The sequence below is a fragment of the Anabrus simplex genome, chromosome 5, assembly GCF_040414725.1.
Source record: "Anabrus simplex isolate iqAnaSimp1 chromosome 5, ASM4041472v1, whole genome shotgun sequence".
In the NCBI taxonomy this organism is placed as follows: Eukaryota; Metazoa; Arthropoda; class Insecta; order Orthoptera; family Tettigoniidae; genus Anabrus; species Anabrus simplex.
In genome coordinates, this window is record NC_090269.1 from 75305368 (window position 1) to 75325971 (window position 20604).

Below are 20604 nucleotides of genomic sequence, written 5' to 3' on the forward strand. Positions count from 1 at the left end.
ATGTGCCTTCTTCAAAATAGCTTTCAACATAAGAATCTGTTAACTAAGGGCACGTTACTCTGCGCTTCCGTAGCATTTGTGGTTAGAGATATTCATCACTGGTGTTCTTGTATCTCCCTATTTTGCTGGCACCTCTTCCGAGAAGAATTGTCCGAAGATGACAAAGAGCGTTCAATGAGGTAGGGTGATCCTCCTCAAGAACGGATCTGGGAAAACAAATTACCGAGTGAATCCAGTCGGTGGGTTCAAATGTACTTCATTCCTAGATTCTGAACTTCTGCTTCAAAATGCGCTTACGTTCCTAAGATCTGCACATTATGAGAACGAGTCCTATTTTAACAGCACTGGTGTACCGGATAACCAAAATTCGGGCGCGACATTCTTTGAATTTGGTGTCACAAGAATTTGATGTAGACTTAGTAGATTTCCCAACATGAAGGGCTCTCCGGTTTTCCCTTACCTTGAAGAAGAATCGATAATTTAAGTTTAGACGCAACAAGCACCCCTTTTCTTTCCTGTCCATTCTCCACACGGCATCACGGGAAAATCCCCTACAAGCTATCAATGGTCCATTAGCTACCATCCTTTATTTTATAGCAATATTGGTCGTTAATAAACTGGAAAACACTTTTAAAGAAACTTGTTTACTTTACATTCAAACCACATGGAACAGATAACACACAGAACAGAATTCAAATGAAATACTCACAGTCAGCAGATGTCCACTACTTAAGAAAGTTTTAGAGCAGACTTAGCAGGTTTCCGAACATGAAGGGCTCTCCGTAATTCCCTTATCTTGAAGAAGAATCGACGCTTTAAGTAATGAAATCCTTTTGTATTGGAGAGCTGAAAAAAGAAAAGACTAACGCCACGTATTTTATTGTATCCCGATCGACGAGCTAGAATAACATAGAAAGGCGGAAGCATTGTCTGGCTAAGCTAATTGAACTAACGTCCACCATTTTTTCAGGTATCACGTAAGAAAAGGGGCGTGGCTCTTTAATGACGATATATATACAGGGTGAAGCGTAATTCGCGCACTCGGGCGTCGCAGCGCGACTCCTCACATGCCAGCAATAAAAAAATTTATTTTACAAAATTTCCTCTTGCGATTATATCCGGTAGAAAACGGACGTTGAAGAGTAGCAATCCGGCAACACTGTAACCACATGTAGGGTAACTACCTCTGTCAGCAGAAGTTAGCCGTACTGTACAGTTGGTGCAGTGGGTAGAGTTTTTGGTTGGCATGCAGGAGGTCGATGGTTCGATCCTGGGTTGAGGCGCATTTTTTATTTGCTAATTTCCGACATTGACCGCCTCTGTGGTGTAGTGGTTAGCGTGATTAGCTGCCACCCCCGGAGGCCCGGGTTCGATTCCCGGCAATGCCACGAAATTTGAAAGGTGGTACGAGGGCTGGAACGGGGTCCACTCAGCCTCGGGAGGTCAACTGAATAGAGGTGGGTTCGATTCCTACCTCAGCCATCCTGGAAGTGGTTTTTCCGTGGTTCCCCACTTCTCCTCGAGGCGAATGCCGGGAAGGTACCTAACTTAAGGCCACGGCCGCTTCCTTCCCTCTTCCTTGCCTATCCCTTCCAATCTTCTCATCCCTCCACAAGGCCCCTGTTGAGCAGAGCAGGTGAGGCCGCCTGGGCGAGGTATTGGTCATACTCTCCAGCTGTATCCCCGACCAAGGGTCTGAAGCTCCAGGACACTGCCCTTGAGGCGGTAGAGGTGGGATTCCTCGCTAAGACCGAGGGAAAAACCGAACCTGGAGGGTAAACAGATGATGATGATGATGATGATGATGATGATGACTAATCTATGGGACCATTGGAGGAGGGTACAAAGAAGGGTACAAAGAAAAGCGGTTTCACATCGAGTAGATGAAGTGGTGCGAATAAATTCACGCCCACGACGTGGAAAGGGCGCCTTTCTCTACCGTACCTAGGGGTAAATACCCTCTAGGACGATGCCTCCATTCCTGTATGAACATCCGAGTAACTCAGGGTTGGGCAGAGTGTGGGTTGGTTGTCGATTGGGTCAGGATAAAAAGTCGAAGTTCTACTCTAAAATAGCAATCAATGACAGGAAATGGAGGTATAACACGAATGAGAAACAATCATAGGGGGTAAGATAGATTTATTAACAAATATCCCCGATCAAATCACACGAAAATAAATAAATCAAGAAAAATAAAAATAATTTTTTTAAAAAAATCAAAGTATAGAAATAATTTGAAATCAGAAACGTTAATTGAATAATTGTTCAAATTTGACATTAAAAAGAAAAATAGTTCAACAAAGAACATTAATATATATCAAGACTGAATTTCTTCTAATAGTCCAATGTTTATGTTGTATGGCAACAAGTGTACGCAAACACTGCCATGTGGTATTTCCGTATGGAGTTTCACACTATCGCATCCCAACGATACAGTTTCAAAATTAAGTTACTCCCGAGAGTCGTCAAACTATTTCCGTAAAATAAAAGTTACATAATAAGAAAAATTACGTCGGAAAGAAAAATAATTAAGACGCACCGGACGCTATGTAAGGTATGCAAAATACTAGGGGCAAATCCTACACTATATTTACAGCAATTCAAATAATCAAACTAAACATATATATACATCGGATATCGAGTAAAATCCTAAATGCTACACTGCTTCTAATGTGAATCCCGGTTCACTACAAAAGATCTAGACAGAACTAGATAAACCAACGATACTTCAGCACTCGGGCTGTTCCCTTTAAAAACAACGAGACAAGGTATACAATCATAAATAATAATGTAAAACCATCCTGTAAGGGAGAAACATATAAATAATCCTTGATATCATGAAGAAAGCAATGGGCAACATTGCCTCCTGCTGCTGCGTTTGAGCGCTCAACAGCGCGGTCATCCGTCATGTACTTCCGGGTAGATTACGAGCTGTAAAGAAATATTGAACTCCACTATGCTAAAGATTGGATTTTGTCTCCCGAGGCCGCCACAAGGAAATACTGTCTCTTTCACACATGCCGATAACACAGGCCAGGAATCAGCTTGCCATGAGATAACGCCCATCATCAACTACACGGAAACTCCCGTATTTTTATTCCTTCTTGGCATGCTTGGGCCATTTAACAACATCAGACTCAATAGTCTGGAATTAACACTGTCCATTCTGATCACAATATACACTCAGAAGACACTAGGCAGGCACACACATCTGCATAATACTCTATCTCTTGTCAGGCATACCATCAGCCTGCACCAATACATTATAATTCAGCATGCAATTATTATCTCATTATTCCTCATGAATCCCACTGGCCTTTCCACATAACGAGACGCAGTTCGAGTCCTTGGCAGACCATCAGGTAAACAGAATCCAACTTAACTTCAAAGATCTTAATTTAACAACGACGTTCTGCAGCTCCTTCTGGCAGCTTCTGTAAAACCATGCATCATGCAAAATAGCTATACCTGTCTCTCTGAATAACCGAAATAAAATAAATTGATACGTGTTTGACGTTGTGACTTCCCCTCTCGGAGAACAATCATCAAATGAGAAATGCAACCAAGCAAGTAAAGGGCGCCAATCTTTAAGTTGAGGACTTAAAGATAAAATTTATAATCAAGCTTGGACAGACTCTTATCACAGGGGTGAGGTGATAGTACACTAATCATTAAGTAGGAGAATTAGAAATCAAAAGGCTAATTAAGGCAGATTAATGAAAGTGAACTAGAAAAATACTATTTATTATATTTGATGAATGACGACGGTTTAACGAGAACTGAATTTAAATTAGAAAATGAATTTAACAAAAAATTGAATGACTCTACTTCGCGAAAACTTGCAATATCTTTAACTCGCTTGCTCACCATGTCGTCTTGTTCTGCTGGTCCTTGGAAAGCTTCCAACCTTGCAGCTGGAACATCACCGTCCGTCTTTGATATCTCTTCATCTGCAGCTCAGTACCATTCCTGCCTTGCCAATTGCACCCACCACTAATTGGAAGATGACTTCAAAACTAACACTCCCTATTATGCTTTATCCCATAGATTGGAGATAAGCCCTATGTCACAGTTAGAAGAACCACCTTGGGTTATATGGAGAGGATACTCAATTAAGAATCCTTCCAACTTTACTGATAATGTTCTCTGAAGTTTCATTTCTATCTAGATTAAAACTATCTATTGACTTAGACTGGTTCAAACCGGTCTTGCAGCCGTGCTGTACGTACTTCCTCATGAGAGTGGCTATACACACCTCATTCAGAATTTCTAAGTATCGAGACGCAGAATCAAGTAGAAAATCAAGTAGAAGCCTCGTAGAAGATCGTAGAATAATGTAGAGAGACTCGCAGAAGCGAATAAGACGTTGTAGAGAGACCCTCCAGGAGCTCCAACACGCCCTCTTATAACTTTCTCTCGCGCTAATTACAGGCCGCTACCACGTGGTCCAATCAGATGACACTTCTCTCCCCACTCCAGAAATTAGAGTTGACGGGCCATATCCATGATATCAACTGTTCTTCTATTCGTCCTTTCACTCAGTATCCATGGCAACATGACGCTCCTTTGAAAATATAGGCGTTGATCAGTTCGAATAATTCTGGTCGAAATACGGTAGCTTACGTTAGGACGCGTGAACACGTGCTCGCATTTCTCAGAACTTGTTGTCTAAATTTGTCCTCCCTTCCTCCTCGGTGATGTGGCAAGATAACTGAAATCTACTGCAAGTTAATTTTAACCAACTGTCGCAAGAATCTAAGTGAATATTAGGATATTCAGCCCTCGTTTATAAGTCGTAGTTACAAAGTAATGAAATGATAGTGAACAAATGATTAAACATGAATTATAATACAATTACATACCAAATAAATATCATGACGTTAAATTCCTGAATTAATTACACATAATAAAATTAACATAATTACACTGTAACGTCTGGAACGTTACATACGCCCCCATGAGTTCTTAACAAATATCACATGAGTTGAGAACTCACACACTTACTCCCACATTGATTTGAAATACCTCTATTACCTGCCCATAACGAGCGACATTATTTTCATACACTTAATTATATCTCACTCTTTCCATATCTCTCTTAGACTGCTTCCCATTGCGACTGTCTGTTATTTCAGTTCATCTTGAGGTTTAGATGCTAAATTATGCCCATCATGAGCAACTTTTCACTTTTGTAAAAAAAACAAGATTACCCTAGAGAATATAACATAATATATACAATTCAGATTACAAACTCTGCCGAGTGTCTTTTTGTCCTTTTTCCCCATCTTTCCGACATTCTTTGCTAGATAGCAGTAACACGTTCTCTTCCAATCTTTTACATAAAAAAAATGGAAAACATATGATACAAACAATTTACACTTTTATCACTCTTTCGAATGTTTCAACCTTATCTTGAAGCATGATGTAAGACACTTCACACAAATACACACGTGATTTAAGCTCACGGTAAAATTATTGCAAGTTAGAAATGCACATACGGGAAAATTAATTATTTGCCGTCGTCAGCTTTAATTAGCCTTCTGTAACATCTCATAAAACAAATATATAAAATTTCATGGCCTCACATACAGAAAACAGATGATCTATCGTCAGTGAACGAGCGTAAATCTACCGTCACACAAACATCTCCCTTGTTTACAAACACAACTAGGAAATACCACCACAATTGAGACGTAAACACATACCGCTCGTAGTCTGACATAACAAGTAGCAACTTCCCCGAGTTACTGACCTATATCTCACAATCCGGTTCAGCCACCTCACACGACAGGTATCTCCTTAAACTACTAATGTTGTACGAACCATTCATTACGCTCTCGCCATCCGCTAACTTGTAAGCACAGGGTCCTAGTTTTCTATGTACTTTATACGGGCCTTGATATAAAAGAAAAAATTTCTTTGTCACCTTATCCTCACTATTTGACAACATGGGAACTCTCACCAAAACCATATCACCTACCTCAAAGTTATCCAGTACCTTACGTTTCTGTTGCCTTCTACGTTTATCTCCAGATTTAATCAGGTTCTCCCGTGCCAGTCGGACGTAAAATTCAGCATTACGAGGTGGTTCCTCAGGCAAACCTAACACTCTCACTACGCTCTCGCCTTCAATACACAGACGTATTGATCTATCAGACTTAGGCACTACAATTAAGGGATTAACATATTGACTGTTTGATAATTAAATCACATCGTCTGCTAACATAGCTTGAATTTGATCCTCTACGGCTTTTGCATATTTGTGTGGTATCGGATATCGCGGTCCGCTGAATGGAGTCTTATCCAGCACAGAAAAAGAATGTTCATACAGATGGGTAACACCAGGTTTCTCGGAGAAAATCTCCACGTGTTCACACAACACTTCAAATAACTTGTCCTCCTGGACTTCATTCAACTCATTTCTACTTACGGCTTCTTTCAAGCCACATATTTTATCCTCATTAATCCACAACTGACACAACTTCAGGCCCTCACTAGCCTCTTCATTTACTTTAGAAACCTCTTTCATTCTCCACACTGTACTAACTTCCGTTTTCCTCTGAATTTCCTCCTCAAACTTGACCTTAATATCCTCATTATTCCACCTCAAATTTAGCACTAGATCATTGTAATTTAACTGAGCCAATTTTAACGTTAACCAGTCAGATCCCAAGATAAGATCAAATATCAAATGCGGAATTACCAAACATATCTGAACGCTAATAAAATTATTAATACAGATCGGGACAGCTACTTGTTTACAAATTTGCTTAGACCTCTTTCCTACAGCCGTAATGATGAAAGTAGACTTAACAGGCATTTCCTCCAACTGAATACCCTGTTTCACTAATGACTCATACCACTGAGAACTAATACATGATATTTGGCTACCAGAATCAATCAAAACTTTAACCCACGCCCCCCAAACTTTCAATTTAACAACGGGATTGACTACTTTATTACTTGCATCTCCATTATTCTGCTCGGGTTCATACAACAAATCGTCTCTAACATCGAGGTCATATGGTAACACTTTCATGGCAAGACACTTCGCTACCTTCTTACTAGGCTGGAATTCTGACCTAACATTACAGCCTCTCGTTAGTTTAAAGGTTCCCTTTGTGTATTGACGTTGGACTCATTAGTACATTGCTCTGGCCTCCGTTGGGAATTTCCTGTCCTATATTCAGCTGCTCCTCTCCTGCTGTTCTGCTGAGGTCTGAACTGATTGCGAGCTTCGTAATTCTGTGTACTACCGTTATGTCTCATTCCGTTGTGATGACTAAAGTTCTGAATATTCTCCGTTCTACTTCTAAGGTTACCTAATGCATCAAAACTGCCTAGTAGGTTCTCCATCTCCTGAATAGTTCCAACTTTTTGCATGCAGGCTGCTTCTCTCACCCTGTCCGGAAAATGTCTTAAAAGTAGTCTTACTACATCAGACCCTTCGGTTATACCATCTAAGTTCTGACAAATCATGACATGTGCCAGGAAGTACTCGGTCATAGTAACTCCTTCATGCTGTTTGTACCTCCCAAATACCACCCTTTCTCTCTCCCGAGCTTGTATCGCTTCATTCCAGAATTTCTCTCTAAATTTATTTCTGAATTCTTTCAGGTTCGTCATCGTCTGCCTATATACCATGAACCAAGACCGAGTTTCTCCTACAAAAGCATGGTCAATATTTTCCATAACGTCTTCCCAGTCCATAGACCCTTCCTCTAGACGCTTTTCAAACCGTTTTTCTATCATCTTAAGGAAATCTAGCGGGTTCGTTTGTTTCCCATTAAATTTAGGTAGTTCAATTTCCCTAATGTAGCTAGTTCCTAGACATTGCCTTCCCGTGAAAACCTGTTTATCCTTTGCCACCTGTTTTAACTGATTTTCTGCTTTCTCTATCCGGCATTCTACATCTCTGTCTCTCCTATCAATTTCGCTCTCCAAATTAACCTGCTTCTCTTTCAATGTCCTAATTTCAATCTTATTCTCTTCAGCTATCGCAAACCTTTCTTCACTTGCCCGGGTCTCATCTTCTATTCTAAGCTTTACCGTGTCAATCTCTTGTTGGACGTGGTCTTTAAATACCCGTATTTCCCCTCTTTGAGTCTCAACTCTCTTATCAATACTAGTGACCTGCCTCATTACTTCCTCCCTAGTAGAGTTGTTTTCCTTCCCCATTAATTCCAGGAATTCACTTCTCTGCTCCGCAAACTTTTCTTCTACCTTTTTCCCTTGCCGTACATATTCACTTTCCTGGTCCTCTAATCGCTTATTAAAATGTTCATTTTTTACCACCAGATCGCGTAACTGCCTACTGTGTTCGTCCATTCTCCGATTCGCTTCCTCCTTATTTTCCCTCATCTCCCTACTTAATTCAGCTTTAGTTTGCTCTAACTGTTCTTTAAGTTCATATTTAATACTCTCAATTTTAGTGTTATTTTGTTCTACATCTGTTTTAATTTGTTCCAATTCACTTCTAAGCTCAGATTTAGTGTCCTCTATCTTACTTAACATTAACTGCATCATTCCCATTAACTGATCATTATTATTACTTTCATTGTTAGTGTTTACTTCCGCTTCGCACCCCATCCTACTATCATCTGACTCCATACTGACTTCTTTCTGCTTGCCTTCACTCTCCATACTACTTACACTTCTATCTTCAATTTCCTCTACAAGACTACACAACTCTTCCTCTGAACTCACTACGTTATTGCCTTTTATCGCTCGTCCACTGCGCAACATCCTCTCCTCTTTCGTCTGATCAGCCATGACCCTTCCCACAATCAAACACTCTTAATGAAACGTGGATATCCAAATTTTGCCCATAATACGAATTCTGATATTGTTACTGTTATTAACTGCTCCGTACTTAATGATTTTCTCGCCACACGTTGGAGCGGCATTTATGTGACTTCCCCTCTCGGAGAACAATCATCAAATGAGAAATGCAACCAAGCAAGTAAAGGGCGCCAATCTTTAAGTTGAGGACTTAAAGATAAAATTTATAATCAAGCTTGGACAGACTCTTATCACAGGGGTGAGGTGATAGTACACTAATCATTAAGTAGGAGAATTAGAAATCAAAAGGCTAATTAAGGCAGATTAATGAAAGTGAACTAGAAAAATACTATTTATTATATTTGATGAATGACGACGGTTTAACGAGAACTGAATTTAAATTAGAAAATGAATTTAACAAAAAATTGAATGACTCTACTTCGCGAAAACTTGCAATATCTTTAACTCGCTTGCTCACCATGTCGTCTTGTTCTGCTGGTCCTTGGAAAGCTTCCATCCTTGCAGCTGGAACATCACCGTCCGTCTTTGATATCTCTTCATCTGCAGCTCAGTACCATTCCTGCCTTGCCAATTGCACCCACCACTAATTGGAAGATGACTTCAAAACTAACACTCCCTATTATGCTTTATCCCATAGATTGGAGATAAGCCCTATGTCACAGTTAGAAGAACCACCTTGGGTTATATGGAGAGGATACTCAATTAAGAATCCTTCCAACTTTACTGATAATGTTCTCTGAAGTTTCATTTCTATCTAGATTAAAACTATCTATTGACTTAGACTGGTTCAAACCGGTCTTGCAGCCGTGCTGTACGTACTTCCTCATGAGAGTGGCTATACACACCTCATTCAGAATTTCTAAGTATCGAGACGCAGAATCAAGTAGAAAATCAAGTAGAAGCCTCGTAGAAGATCGTAGAATAATGTAGAGAGACTCGCAGAAGCGAATAAGACGTTGTAGAGAGACCCTCCAGGAGCTCCAACACGCCCTCTTATAACTTTCTCTCGCGCTAATTACAGGCCGCTACCACGTGGTCCAATCAGATGACACTTCTCTCCCCACTCCAGAAATTAGAGTTGACGGGCCATATCCATGATATCAACTGTTCTTCTATTCGTCCTTTCACTCAGTATCCATGGCAACATGACGCTCCTTTGAAAATATAGGCGTTGATCAGTTCGAATAATTCTGGTCGAAATACGGTAGCTTACGTTAGGACGCGTGAACACGTGCTCGCATTTCTCAGAACTTGTTGTCTAAATTTGTCCTCCCTTCCTCCTCGGTGATGTGGCAAGATAACTGAAATCTACTGCAAGTTAATTTTAACCAACTGTCGCAAGAATCTAAGTGAATATTAGGATATTCAGCCCTCGTTTATAAGTCGTAGTTACAAAGTAATGAAATGATAGTGAACAAATGATTAAACATGAATTATAATACAATTACATACCAAATAAATATCATGACGTTAAATTCCTGAATTAATTACACATAATAAAATTAACATAATTACACTGTAACGTCTGGAACGTTACAACGTAACATAAAAATGAACCTGTTGATCTAGCCCTTCTAACCTATATACAAGGAAAACTCGGAATATCCTACGCTAAGTACTATATTTACAACAATAACTGATCCTATCAATCCCTCATTTTCCCAAACATCTACTCATAAAGCAAAATGAAAATAAAATAAACATGCATTATTCTCGTATCCAAATCTATCACAGTAACAAAGTTAAACAAACACATGCCGTCAGGCTTACTTTATATGAAAATTAAAATTCTATCTACACTGCCCTAGTACCTTAACATAACTTACATATCATGCCGTAAATAATACATGCGTCTTACTGTATATGACTCTCGGGAAACCAGGATAGCAGCTTACATCCCCACTACTTATGGGTTTACTCCATGTTAATCACAGCATTAACATGTGGGAATGCACTTCCTTCCTCTACAGGCGTATCCATCATCTTGCTGGAAAACAATTCACTGGAACACAGAAGACTATTATTGATAACCTCTTCACTGCTTAATGCTGCGAGCCGAGATACCCTTTCTTTTACCAGATCAGCTAACACACTGATTCATATATATATAACACACTTCACTTAAAGGGTAAAAACACAGTTTTTAAAGCAGCCCACGGTTCGGTACGGAAGTTCCACGCGAATACGCGCCCGTCGCGAAATAGTGAAACAATAGCACGTTTCCACTACACTTGTTACTCAGCGGTCACTAAACACCGTCTTTATCAATTGAAAGTAACTCTGCCAAAATTATACTATCTCATTTACACAAGCACAGTAAATATTGCGACTGCACAATTTGAAGTATCAATGAAACTCAGTTACTGTTACAGAAATGATACCACGTTAATCACGATCACCAGCCACAGAGTTAATACATCCGCACTGTGGAAATCTTTACCACGGAGATACAAAGTTGGTGCATCCGCACTGCTCAAATTTCAACTACGGAATACAAAGTTAGTACAACCGTCCTGCTCAAATCTTTGCTACGGACTTAGTGCATCCACACCGTTCAAACTTTTACTACAGAATGACGCTCTCCAGAGCTAAGGTTACTGAGGAGGCTTCGGTGACGCCAATAATGTTGGGGTTCCCGGGTGTCTGAATCAACCACCAATCAGAGAGTTCGTCATGTATGATGACATAATACTTATTGTGATATATTTACAAAACACAACTCAAACACTAGCAAATCTCTTCCACCAATTTTTATAATACATTTCCAAATATATCTGACTTCAGAAACTGTGGAAAACCGATCTCTTACAGAAACTGACTTTATCCACAGAGCACGTTGGTCATCCTGGAATTAATATTTGGCGCGGTGTAGCCTCCAGGTTTGCCAAATCCCTAAGTTCCCATTGGCTGAAATATCTTGCTTGGTCAGCATCTAATACACGTGTCGATCCTTGCCAACGCTTGGGTACGCTATCCTTTCTCACGGTCATACGGAAATATGAAGCAACATCCAGCGAACCACTGTCTTGCTCAACATCCGGTATCAACTATCTTAGGATACGATGCTTTCACATATTAGACTGTAACTTTTCTGAATAAATTTCATATGTTTGGTCAAATAATATTCCAATTATTATTATGGGCCGGTAGGATACGGCTCATTTCAAAGCTGACCAACGAAAACGATTGTTCGTCCATTTCTAGGATCGTAGTGTGTAAGGGCAAATGGTTTCTAGAGGACCCACTCCAATCGCTGTTGACGATTAAGATGCCAGATACCATACCACCTGGACTACATTTACGAAATAAAAAACATACGCCTCATCCCAGAATCGACCACTCGACCTCCCGCATGCTAACCCAATACTCCATCCACTGTCCCAACTGTACTGCATGACAAATATGTGCTGACAGAGGTAGTTACCGTACATGTGGTTACAGTGTTGCCAGATTGCTACTCTTCAACGTCGTTTTTCTGCCGGATATACTCGCAAGACGAAATTTTGTAAGAGGCATTTTTTTATTGCTGGCATGTGAGGAGTCGCGCTGCGACGCCCGAGTGCGCGAATTACGCTTCACTCTGTATATATTTGCTATTTCCTTTACGTCGCACCGATACAGATAAGTCTTATGGCGACGATGTGATAGGAAAGGCCTAGGAAGTGGAAGGAAGAGGCCGTGACCTTAATTAAGGTACAGCCCCGGAATTTGCCTGGTTCGAAAATGGGAAACCACGGAAAAACATCTTCAGGGCTGCCGACAGTGGAGCTCGAACCCACTATTTCCCGATTACTGGATACTGGCCACACTTAAGCGACTGCAGCTATCGAACTTGGTACGAAAAATATCTAAAATACGTATTATAGAATCACTGGTGCAGAATGAAAGACCTTGCCGTTAGTCGAAATAGTGTACTAATATGGTATTATGCCATTAATAATGTATAGAACCGGTAAAATTAGTATCACTAACTCAACGCCAATTTAGCTAGGAGGCAGAGTGGCAAAAAAATATTCTGTATAATCTTAAATATTGTGGTAGGAATATAATAATCTTTTTTAGAGTTAACATCGGCGGAAAGAAATAATATTAACCGCAATATGTTTGTTCTGATGATATTATAAACAAGTATCTGACCAACGTAGTTCCTGAGTGACAGGCAACCATACCACTGGTGGGAATATTACAGACCGCAGACAGACCTACGTAAAATATCACAACCTCAGATAGGGTTGGTTTCCAGGGTAAAGGAACAAAATCATTAAGAACTTACAATCAAATACTAGAACCACAAAATTAGCGGACAGAGTTAGCGCACAGCGTTGCTAGGCGAACCAAGAGGATCTTGCGTGGTAAGTACTGTACATAATTCAAATAAAGGGAAAATGTGTAACGTCAGAAACTTATCCGTGAAAAGGAGTTAATTTAAAAAATATATATTTTTACAATAAACCTCAAATAAGAACAGATGATTACAGTAACCAAGTTTTAGCATGAAAATTCGTACAAATTTCGAAAGAGTAACACCAAATATTTAACAAATGCGATCGTGTAGATCGTGACTAGATTTGGAAGTGACACAAAAGGAGTTTCATCAAGCTTATAACGAAAGATCCATCCATGATAATAATTTTTGACAGGAAACATAGAGACCTTAAGAAAAAGAGGTAATCATTTTACGAATAAAGATGCGTAAAGGCCACAATTCCGATTATAAGAACCAGCAGGTTTAGATATTTAATTTGAATAACACACAAGTAGAAAATATAAATTTAGGTCCATAAAATAAAAGATAAATAAAGAGAAAATCGAAAGATAGGGGAGGGGAGAAGGAAACAATCCGGCTGCTTATATTATACTATGTAGACACTGAGCGTATAACATGTGTTCCCGAACATATAGTTTTTCACCTAAGTACATTTCAAACATTTGTCCATTGAAAGTCCACTGTGTAAAGTTGAGAATGGACTGGAGATATTAAGTGCTCAAATATTACACACTGAATGTAGTTCACGTAGCAATTAATGCCTGAAGGGCGTATTGTAGTAAGTCTTTAAGCGTAAACACCATATAAGTTAATAATACATTTTTGCTCACCCAGCTTATGCGATGAATTTTGAAAAGTGGCGTTCCAGGTAGTTAATTAAAAATCGCAACGGACCAACCAACTGCGAAAATAATTGCTCCCTCCACTACATATGGTCACACAATGCCTGACGGCCGATATCATGTTTTAAGTTTTCATTCCCCACTCTGAAGGGGTGGGGCGGGCCACCTGGAGGGTTACGCCCTCTCTCTGGCCAAGAGATGCAGGCGGGTCAAGAAGATGTGATGGAGAAGGAAGGTGGATAAACGAAGTGAGAAATAATAGATGTGTGCGAAGCGGGAAGGTTAGTTGAGGGTTCCAGGGCAGAGATGCAAGGTTAGGAGGCGTAGGATGGTGGTGAGATTACAAAGTGAAGTGGTGAGGAGTCGAAAGAGATCTGGCGTCGGAAAGATTTGGGAGGGGGGGAATTAGTTGGGGGAGGGGTGGACAGACGGGTTGACGAGGTTGAAAGGTAGGAGGAGCTGGCCGGGGGCGACAGTGGACAGTGGTAGAAGGATAGCGAACAGGTCGGGGTGGGGAACGAGAAGGCTCCACTCGATGATTGCGGTAAATATGGGCGCCAATGTCGATCAGGTGTTGGACGTCTGCTGCCGTTGGAATGTGGAGACGAACCGTATAGGTAGGGCTGGAGCTGTTCTGTATCTGGGACTCACGTCGGGCGGGGATTCCTGTTGTTTGGAAGTTCACAAAGTATGTCCTGGTCAGAAATGCTGGAGTCTATGCTACGGAGCACGCAGTTAGGCATACCGTGGAGAGATATAGGTGCCGGCGGTGATGTTGACGATGTGGCAGCGGCTGCTTCGGCGTTGTCTGGTGGGGATTGCAGAGTTGATGGCGGTGCTGCTGTGGTCGAATCCAATGGAGTGGTGGGGAGTTGTTGGAGACTAGGTTGTGCGGGAGTCGCGGAAAGAGGGAGCGATGATGACATTATAGGTGAAGGGTGGCAAGGCGTGATCGTACTGACGGGAGTATAGGAAAAGGTATGGGCGGACGTCGTAGTGGTGGTGTTGGTGATGGTTGTAGTGGTGACGTAAATGGCAACAGAAGGCGTTGAAGGTTGTGACGGTGTATGAAATTGAGTAGTGGTAACGGCGGGCAGAGTAGTTGGATCTGCAGCGGGTTGGGCCAAGATGGGTGGAGGAGTAGGCTCCACGAGGTAGAAGCGGTGATGTATGCTGACTCCGGTGGCGAGGAGGCGGAGGCGCTGCCAGTCGTCCCGCGTTGGTAGGTATAGGAGAATCTGTGATGACGGTGTTAAGCTGGAGCCATCCAACAGCCGGTAAACATCGTGGACTTCGAAGTTGGCTGAACGGAGTGCACGGCAAACGTTGTCTTCTGAGATGGTAGGTTCAATATCGGGAATGATGCAGGTGAGCATGGTTGGGGGGGGCGACTTCCTTCTTGGTGTCCGGCCAATATGCTTTGCTGTGGCCGGCTGGGTGCGTAATATAGGTGAGGCGTCACCCGGCCAAACGAAAAAAAAGTTTGAGGTATTGACGGTGTTGTTGTCCTCGTTGAGATCGAGAAGCGATGTGTGGATCACCGATATCAAGGTGGAGCACTCTTATATAGTAGCACGAGGCCAAGTCCAGAACATGCTAGAAAGGAGACGACGTATGCGTGACGTAGCGGCGGGAAAGAAGGAGCGGAGGGGAGCTCCACTGTCTGTAATGAGCTGGGAGAGCAGGCGGAGCACACGATGCAGGTGTAGCAGCAGTAGACCGGCGAAGTTGGCAGATGGAAAGAGAAAAATATAGTAATAGATGTTGTAGAGAGTATGTAACAATATTAGCATTTTATTTCTTTATATTTAGAGTTCTATACAACGAAAGTAGAAATAGATGGCATTCTTTGCAATGCTCCTCACTTTCTTTCAGTATAGGCCTGTGTTCTAAAAACAAAAGTTATGATGCAGGAGGGAGCATCGTAAAGTTAGGTCGAAAATAATTAGCACTAGAAACAAGAACAAAATTAATGTCCAATACTAATGAAAAATGAATTGTCTAATAATAAATCCTGAAAGAGGAATTAGATTGGAAACTCATAGGCCTTTCCTATCAAATCCAATGATAAAATCAGATATTCCGTAAGCGGAAGCAAGAAAATCGGGAATGGAAATATCAGTTAATCTACGAATTCCAAGGTCTCCAAATCTTGTTGTTAAACACCTCCGGATCCAGTTTTTTCCTCAAATGGTATTTAGTAGAGAGTCGAGTCAACTTCTTGTCAAATCATCAGCTTGAGCAAGGAACGAAGGAAATAAACATAGAGGTGTGGTCCGCAGAAAGTATTTAAATTTTGGAATAAAAATACAGTTCTTCAGTGAGAAGTATGCCATGTGAGAATTGATCACTCGTAAACCATCATGCAGCCTCATTAATTCTGTTAGCTTTTCCTTCGCAATTTCCTCCATGGCCTCAACTGTAAAGGGTGATCGTAGTAAGGATAGACTGGAATTTGTTGTAACGTGAATACCGGGAATAATGTACTGAAATGCAGAAACTGTTGTCTCATCTCTCGCAGAACAGAAGTAGATTTCACATGTATGCGAATTTACTTCCAAACTGATGTTTTTTACCGAGCTCGATAGCTGCAGTCGCTTCAGTGCTGCCAGTATCCAGTATTCGGGAGATAGTAGGTTCGAACCCCACTGTCGGCAGCCCTGAAAATGGTTTTCCGTGGTTTCCCATTTTCACACCAGGCACCTGTACCTTAATTAAGGCCACGGCCGCTTCCTTCCCACTCCCTGTCCCATCGTCGCCATAAGACCTATCTGTGTCGGTGCGACGTAAAGCAACTAGCAAAAAAAAACTGATGTTTTTACGACCAGTGATATTTTTCTTCAGATCCATAAGAAGCGTATCAGTATCACCGCCGATGGTTCTATCATCCAAATAAAATAATTAAGAGTACTTTTCAAATCTGCGATGACAGGCTGGAGTGTAAGACTAAAAAATAATGGTCCTGTTGGATCACCTTGCTGTATCCCAGACTGTGATGAAATAATATGAGACAAGAAATATAAGTTAGAAGGGTATCTATATGCTTGCCACAGGAACGCACAAAGTTCTGGAATTCTATCTTGTACTGTCTGTAACACAGTATCTCTATCAATGGTATTAAATGCATTTCTGAGGTCAATTTTTACTAAGATTTTATTCGATGTAGCATTTAAATGTAGGAAAGTTCGTGTGGAATGGATAATGGTTTCATAGCCCTTTGAAATACCAAAGCCAAGTTGGTGAGGATAGAAATACTGGCTAATGGTCCCCTTAACTGCCATGCAAGATAATTTAGCAACCAGCCTTCGAAAGTTGTTCCCAATAGCGATAGGTCGAACGCCTCCGTCAGACTACTGAAGAGCAATTAATATGGCCCCATAAAAGTTCAGAAGTGAGTAGCCCTCTTAAAATGAAATTGCATAATTTTAAGATAGATTGGAAAAGCCTTCTTCCGGCATCTCCAGCTGATTGTTTGTTTTTCGTGATTTTTAACTTTTTTTTTCCCTGCCCCAGTATATGGAGTCAATGTCTGGGTCACACTAAGTCTGAGTAAAATTCAAATTATAACCTGACAACTAGTTTCTCTGCTTTAGTTTGCATGCTTTGAAAATTGAAAACAGTCTCTCGTTGATGTAACAAGTGGAACCTCTCCCATCCCCACTCCCTTCCCAGCCTTCCGCTCAACTTTCAAGTCGCTTGCTCTGTTTTGTTTCTCTCAAGCTGTAAAGTTGCTCTCGCGTCACAAGTTTGGAAGTTGGTTAAGCCTGGTTTAGTGCAAAAAAGCAAGCAACGCCATTCTTGATTGTGTGATAAACTATTTCCAAATACAGAACATTAAGCAATATAGTTGTTCCATTCTTTAGGTTAAAATCGGCTTGTCAAACGTGAGTGGCCTGTCTTTGTTATTGCTCATTGCCAACAATCAACAGCTGAAATCCATAAAAAAACGAATTGCGCAACTTAATGACATTATTAATACATCTCCAACTCGGAAACGAAGAAGCGCTGTCGTTACGTTTAGGCAACAGTAAAACAGGGGATTATAATCGCTGTATCACCATTATTATATATTTGTAAGTTATATAATATTTATTCCGTATGTATTATATACTGTATACTGTCTGCTTAATCTAACCACCTGCGCTGTTTATACGATTGCCCCTCGTTTTCCAATGTGACTTCTTTTAAATTAATCATTGATATAGCATTTATATTCCTGTATTTCTATATCCACTCTTTTTACAAATGAATTTCTTTGGACACTTTCCCCACCAGCCTCGGCATTTGCACACTTCATATTTGTCCTCACTGCCATCATGATACTCACTATAATTTTCCCAGGGTCTTCACATGTTATGAAAATCTCAGCGGGTTTCCAGTCATTCCATGAATGGAATGACTGAAACCCCAATCTATCTGCGAGGATAGGAATGGTGCCGGCTGCCAAAGCCTATCACATTCCTCTGGGGCATTGATTGATGACTGACAGATGAAATGAAATGATATTAGAGAGTGTTGCTGGAATTAAAAATGACAGGGAATACCGGAGTACCCGGAGAAAAAACCAGTCCCACCTCACTTTGTCCTGCGCATATCTCACATGGAGCGACCGGGATTTGACCACGGAACCCAGCGGTGAGAGGCCGGCGCGCTGCCGCCTGAGCCACTGAGGCTTTTCTCACATGTTATCCGTAGTTCAATTTAGTATCAAACATTATTTTGTATTAACACAATACACATATAAATGAAATATAACTTAGGATCACGGTAATAGAACCAGCTTTTGGGTGGTTAGGCCGTGTGCATTTGCAGAGTTTCGCCCAGACATGCCATTTGGGCTTATCAGCTGGATTGGCACGCCCTCCAGGACTGCTTAGCAGTGGCAGACCAACTTTTTTTAAATGTTTTCATTCCCCACCCTGAAGGGGTGGGGCGGGCCACCTAAAGGGTAACACCCTCCCTCTGGCCAGATTAGACGGGGTTGGGAAGAACTGATCCCCCTGTGGGTGGGGGCGGTAGAATAACACCCACGGTATCCCTGCCTGTCGTAAGAGGCGACTAAAAGGGGCCCCAGGGGCTCTGAACTATGGAGCGCGGGTTGGCGACAACGGGGCCCTCAGCTGAGTCCTGGCATTGCTTCCACTTACTTGTGCCAAGCTCCTCACTTTCATCTATCCTATCCTACCTCCCTTGGTCAACTGTTGTTCTTTTCCGACCCCGACGCTATTAGGTTTGCGAGGGCTAGGGAGTCTTTCATTTTCACGCCCTTCGTGGCCCTTGTCTTCTTTTGGCCGATATCTTCATTTTTCGAAGTGTCGGACCCCTTCCTTTTTTTCCCTCTGATTAGTGTTAGATAGAGGATGGTTGCCTAGTTGTACTTCCTCTTAAAGCAATAATCACCACCACCTGGGAAGAACTGAGAGAAGAGGGAGATGGGTAAAAGGCGGTATGAATAAGTTATGGAGATGCGAGGTTATCTAGTGCTTTATGGACAGATTTACAAATACATGTATAGTAGAGATGCAAAGAAGGGAAGGTTTAACCAAGGTTGCAAGGGATGAGATGAAGTGCAAGGATGTGATAGAAGGAAGAGAAGTTAACAAGAGAAGTGAGTAGGAGGCTGAGGAGGTGAGAGGTTGGCGACTGTGGCGAAAAGTAACGGGGTGGGTGTGGATAAGGTCGGATATGTGGACTAGGTGGTTGAGGAGGAGGGGCAGGTCGGGGACGGTGACGAGGCGTGGTAGGACGGGTTAAAGGCTGAGGAAAAGAACGAGACTTTTCAACCCGGTGGTGGCGGCCGTAGAGCTGTATACCGTGGTTGATAAGTCGTTGAGCGTCGTCGAGTGTAGGAAGGTGGAGTCTCATTAAATACGTGGGTCCATCTGCGTTGAAGATCCGGAACGCTCGGCGCACTGGTTATCCTGCTTGGCGGAGTTCATGGACGATGTCTTCAGATGATATGCTAGGGTCCACACCGCGAACGACGCAACTGTAGGTGGTAGGGCGGTCGGACGGCGGCGGTGACGGTGGTGGACGTGCCGTATCTGCAGGCGTGTCGGTGGCAGTTCCCTCTGCATGTGGCTGAAGTAAGGTGCACTCGGGACGAAGTTGATCATGGCAGGGAGGTATAGGGAGTGTTGACGTCATAAGGGGGAAAGGATGGGACATAACTGAAGTGGTTATAGGAATGTTGGGGAAGGTGTGAGCAGAAGTGGTGGGAGTGGCAGTGGTAGTGCAGCTAGATGACGAAGGGTGGAATGGTGTGGTAGATGGAGGCAGCGTGGTTGCTGTAGACGAATCGACTGTGACAGGCGTATCGGGTGCGTCAAGGAGTAGTTGAACCATGATGTTCGGAGGAGTAGCTTCGACTCGATGTAGGCGGCGGTGAATATATGCTCCATTATCTAGAAGATTGAAGTAGTCGTCTGAAGAACGAAGATACAGGAGTACATCAGGCGATAGTTCAGGTCCGGCATAGAGCCTGGAGGCGGCACGGATGCCTGTCGAGCGGAGTTCCGTGTAGATGTAATCGAAAATAGCAGGATTAACATCACGGACGATGAGGGTGTACATGCTGGGGAGGCCGACTTCCAACTTGGTGCCAGCCTATATGCTTGATTAGGTCGGCGGAGTGCGTAGGTATAGATGTGATGTCACCCGACCGAAAAAAATAAGAGACGTTGCTGTGGAGGA

General features: G+C 42.0%; 1 protein-coding gene across 1 annotated transcript in view; it reads right to left on the bottom strand.

Annotated features, from left to right (window-relative positions):
- Positions 1-696: 696 nt before the first annotated feature.
- Positions 697-20604, bottom strand: part of LOC136874486 (melanization protease 1) — a 186204-nt gene continuing 166296 nt past the window's right edge. The window contains exon 7 of the mRNA XM_067148116.2: positions 697-846. Within this exon, the coding sequence (XP_067004217.2) occupies positions 752-846 (95 nt within the window). The 3' untranslated portion in view covers positions 697-751. The remainder of the gene's footprint in view (positions 847-20604) is intronic.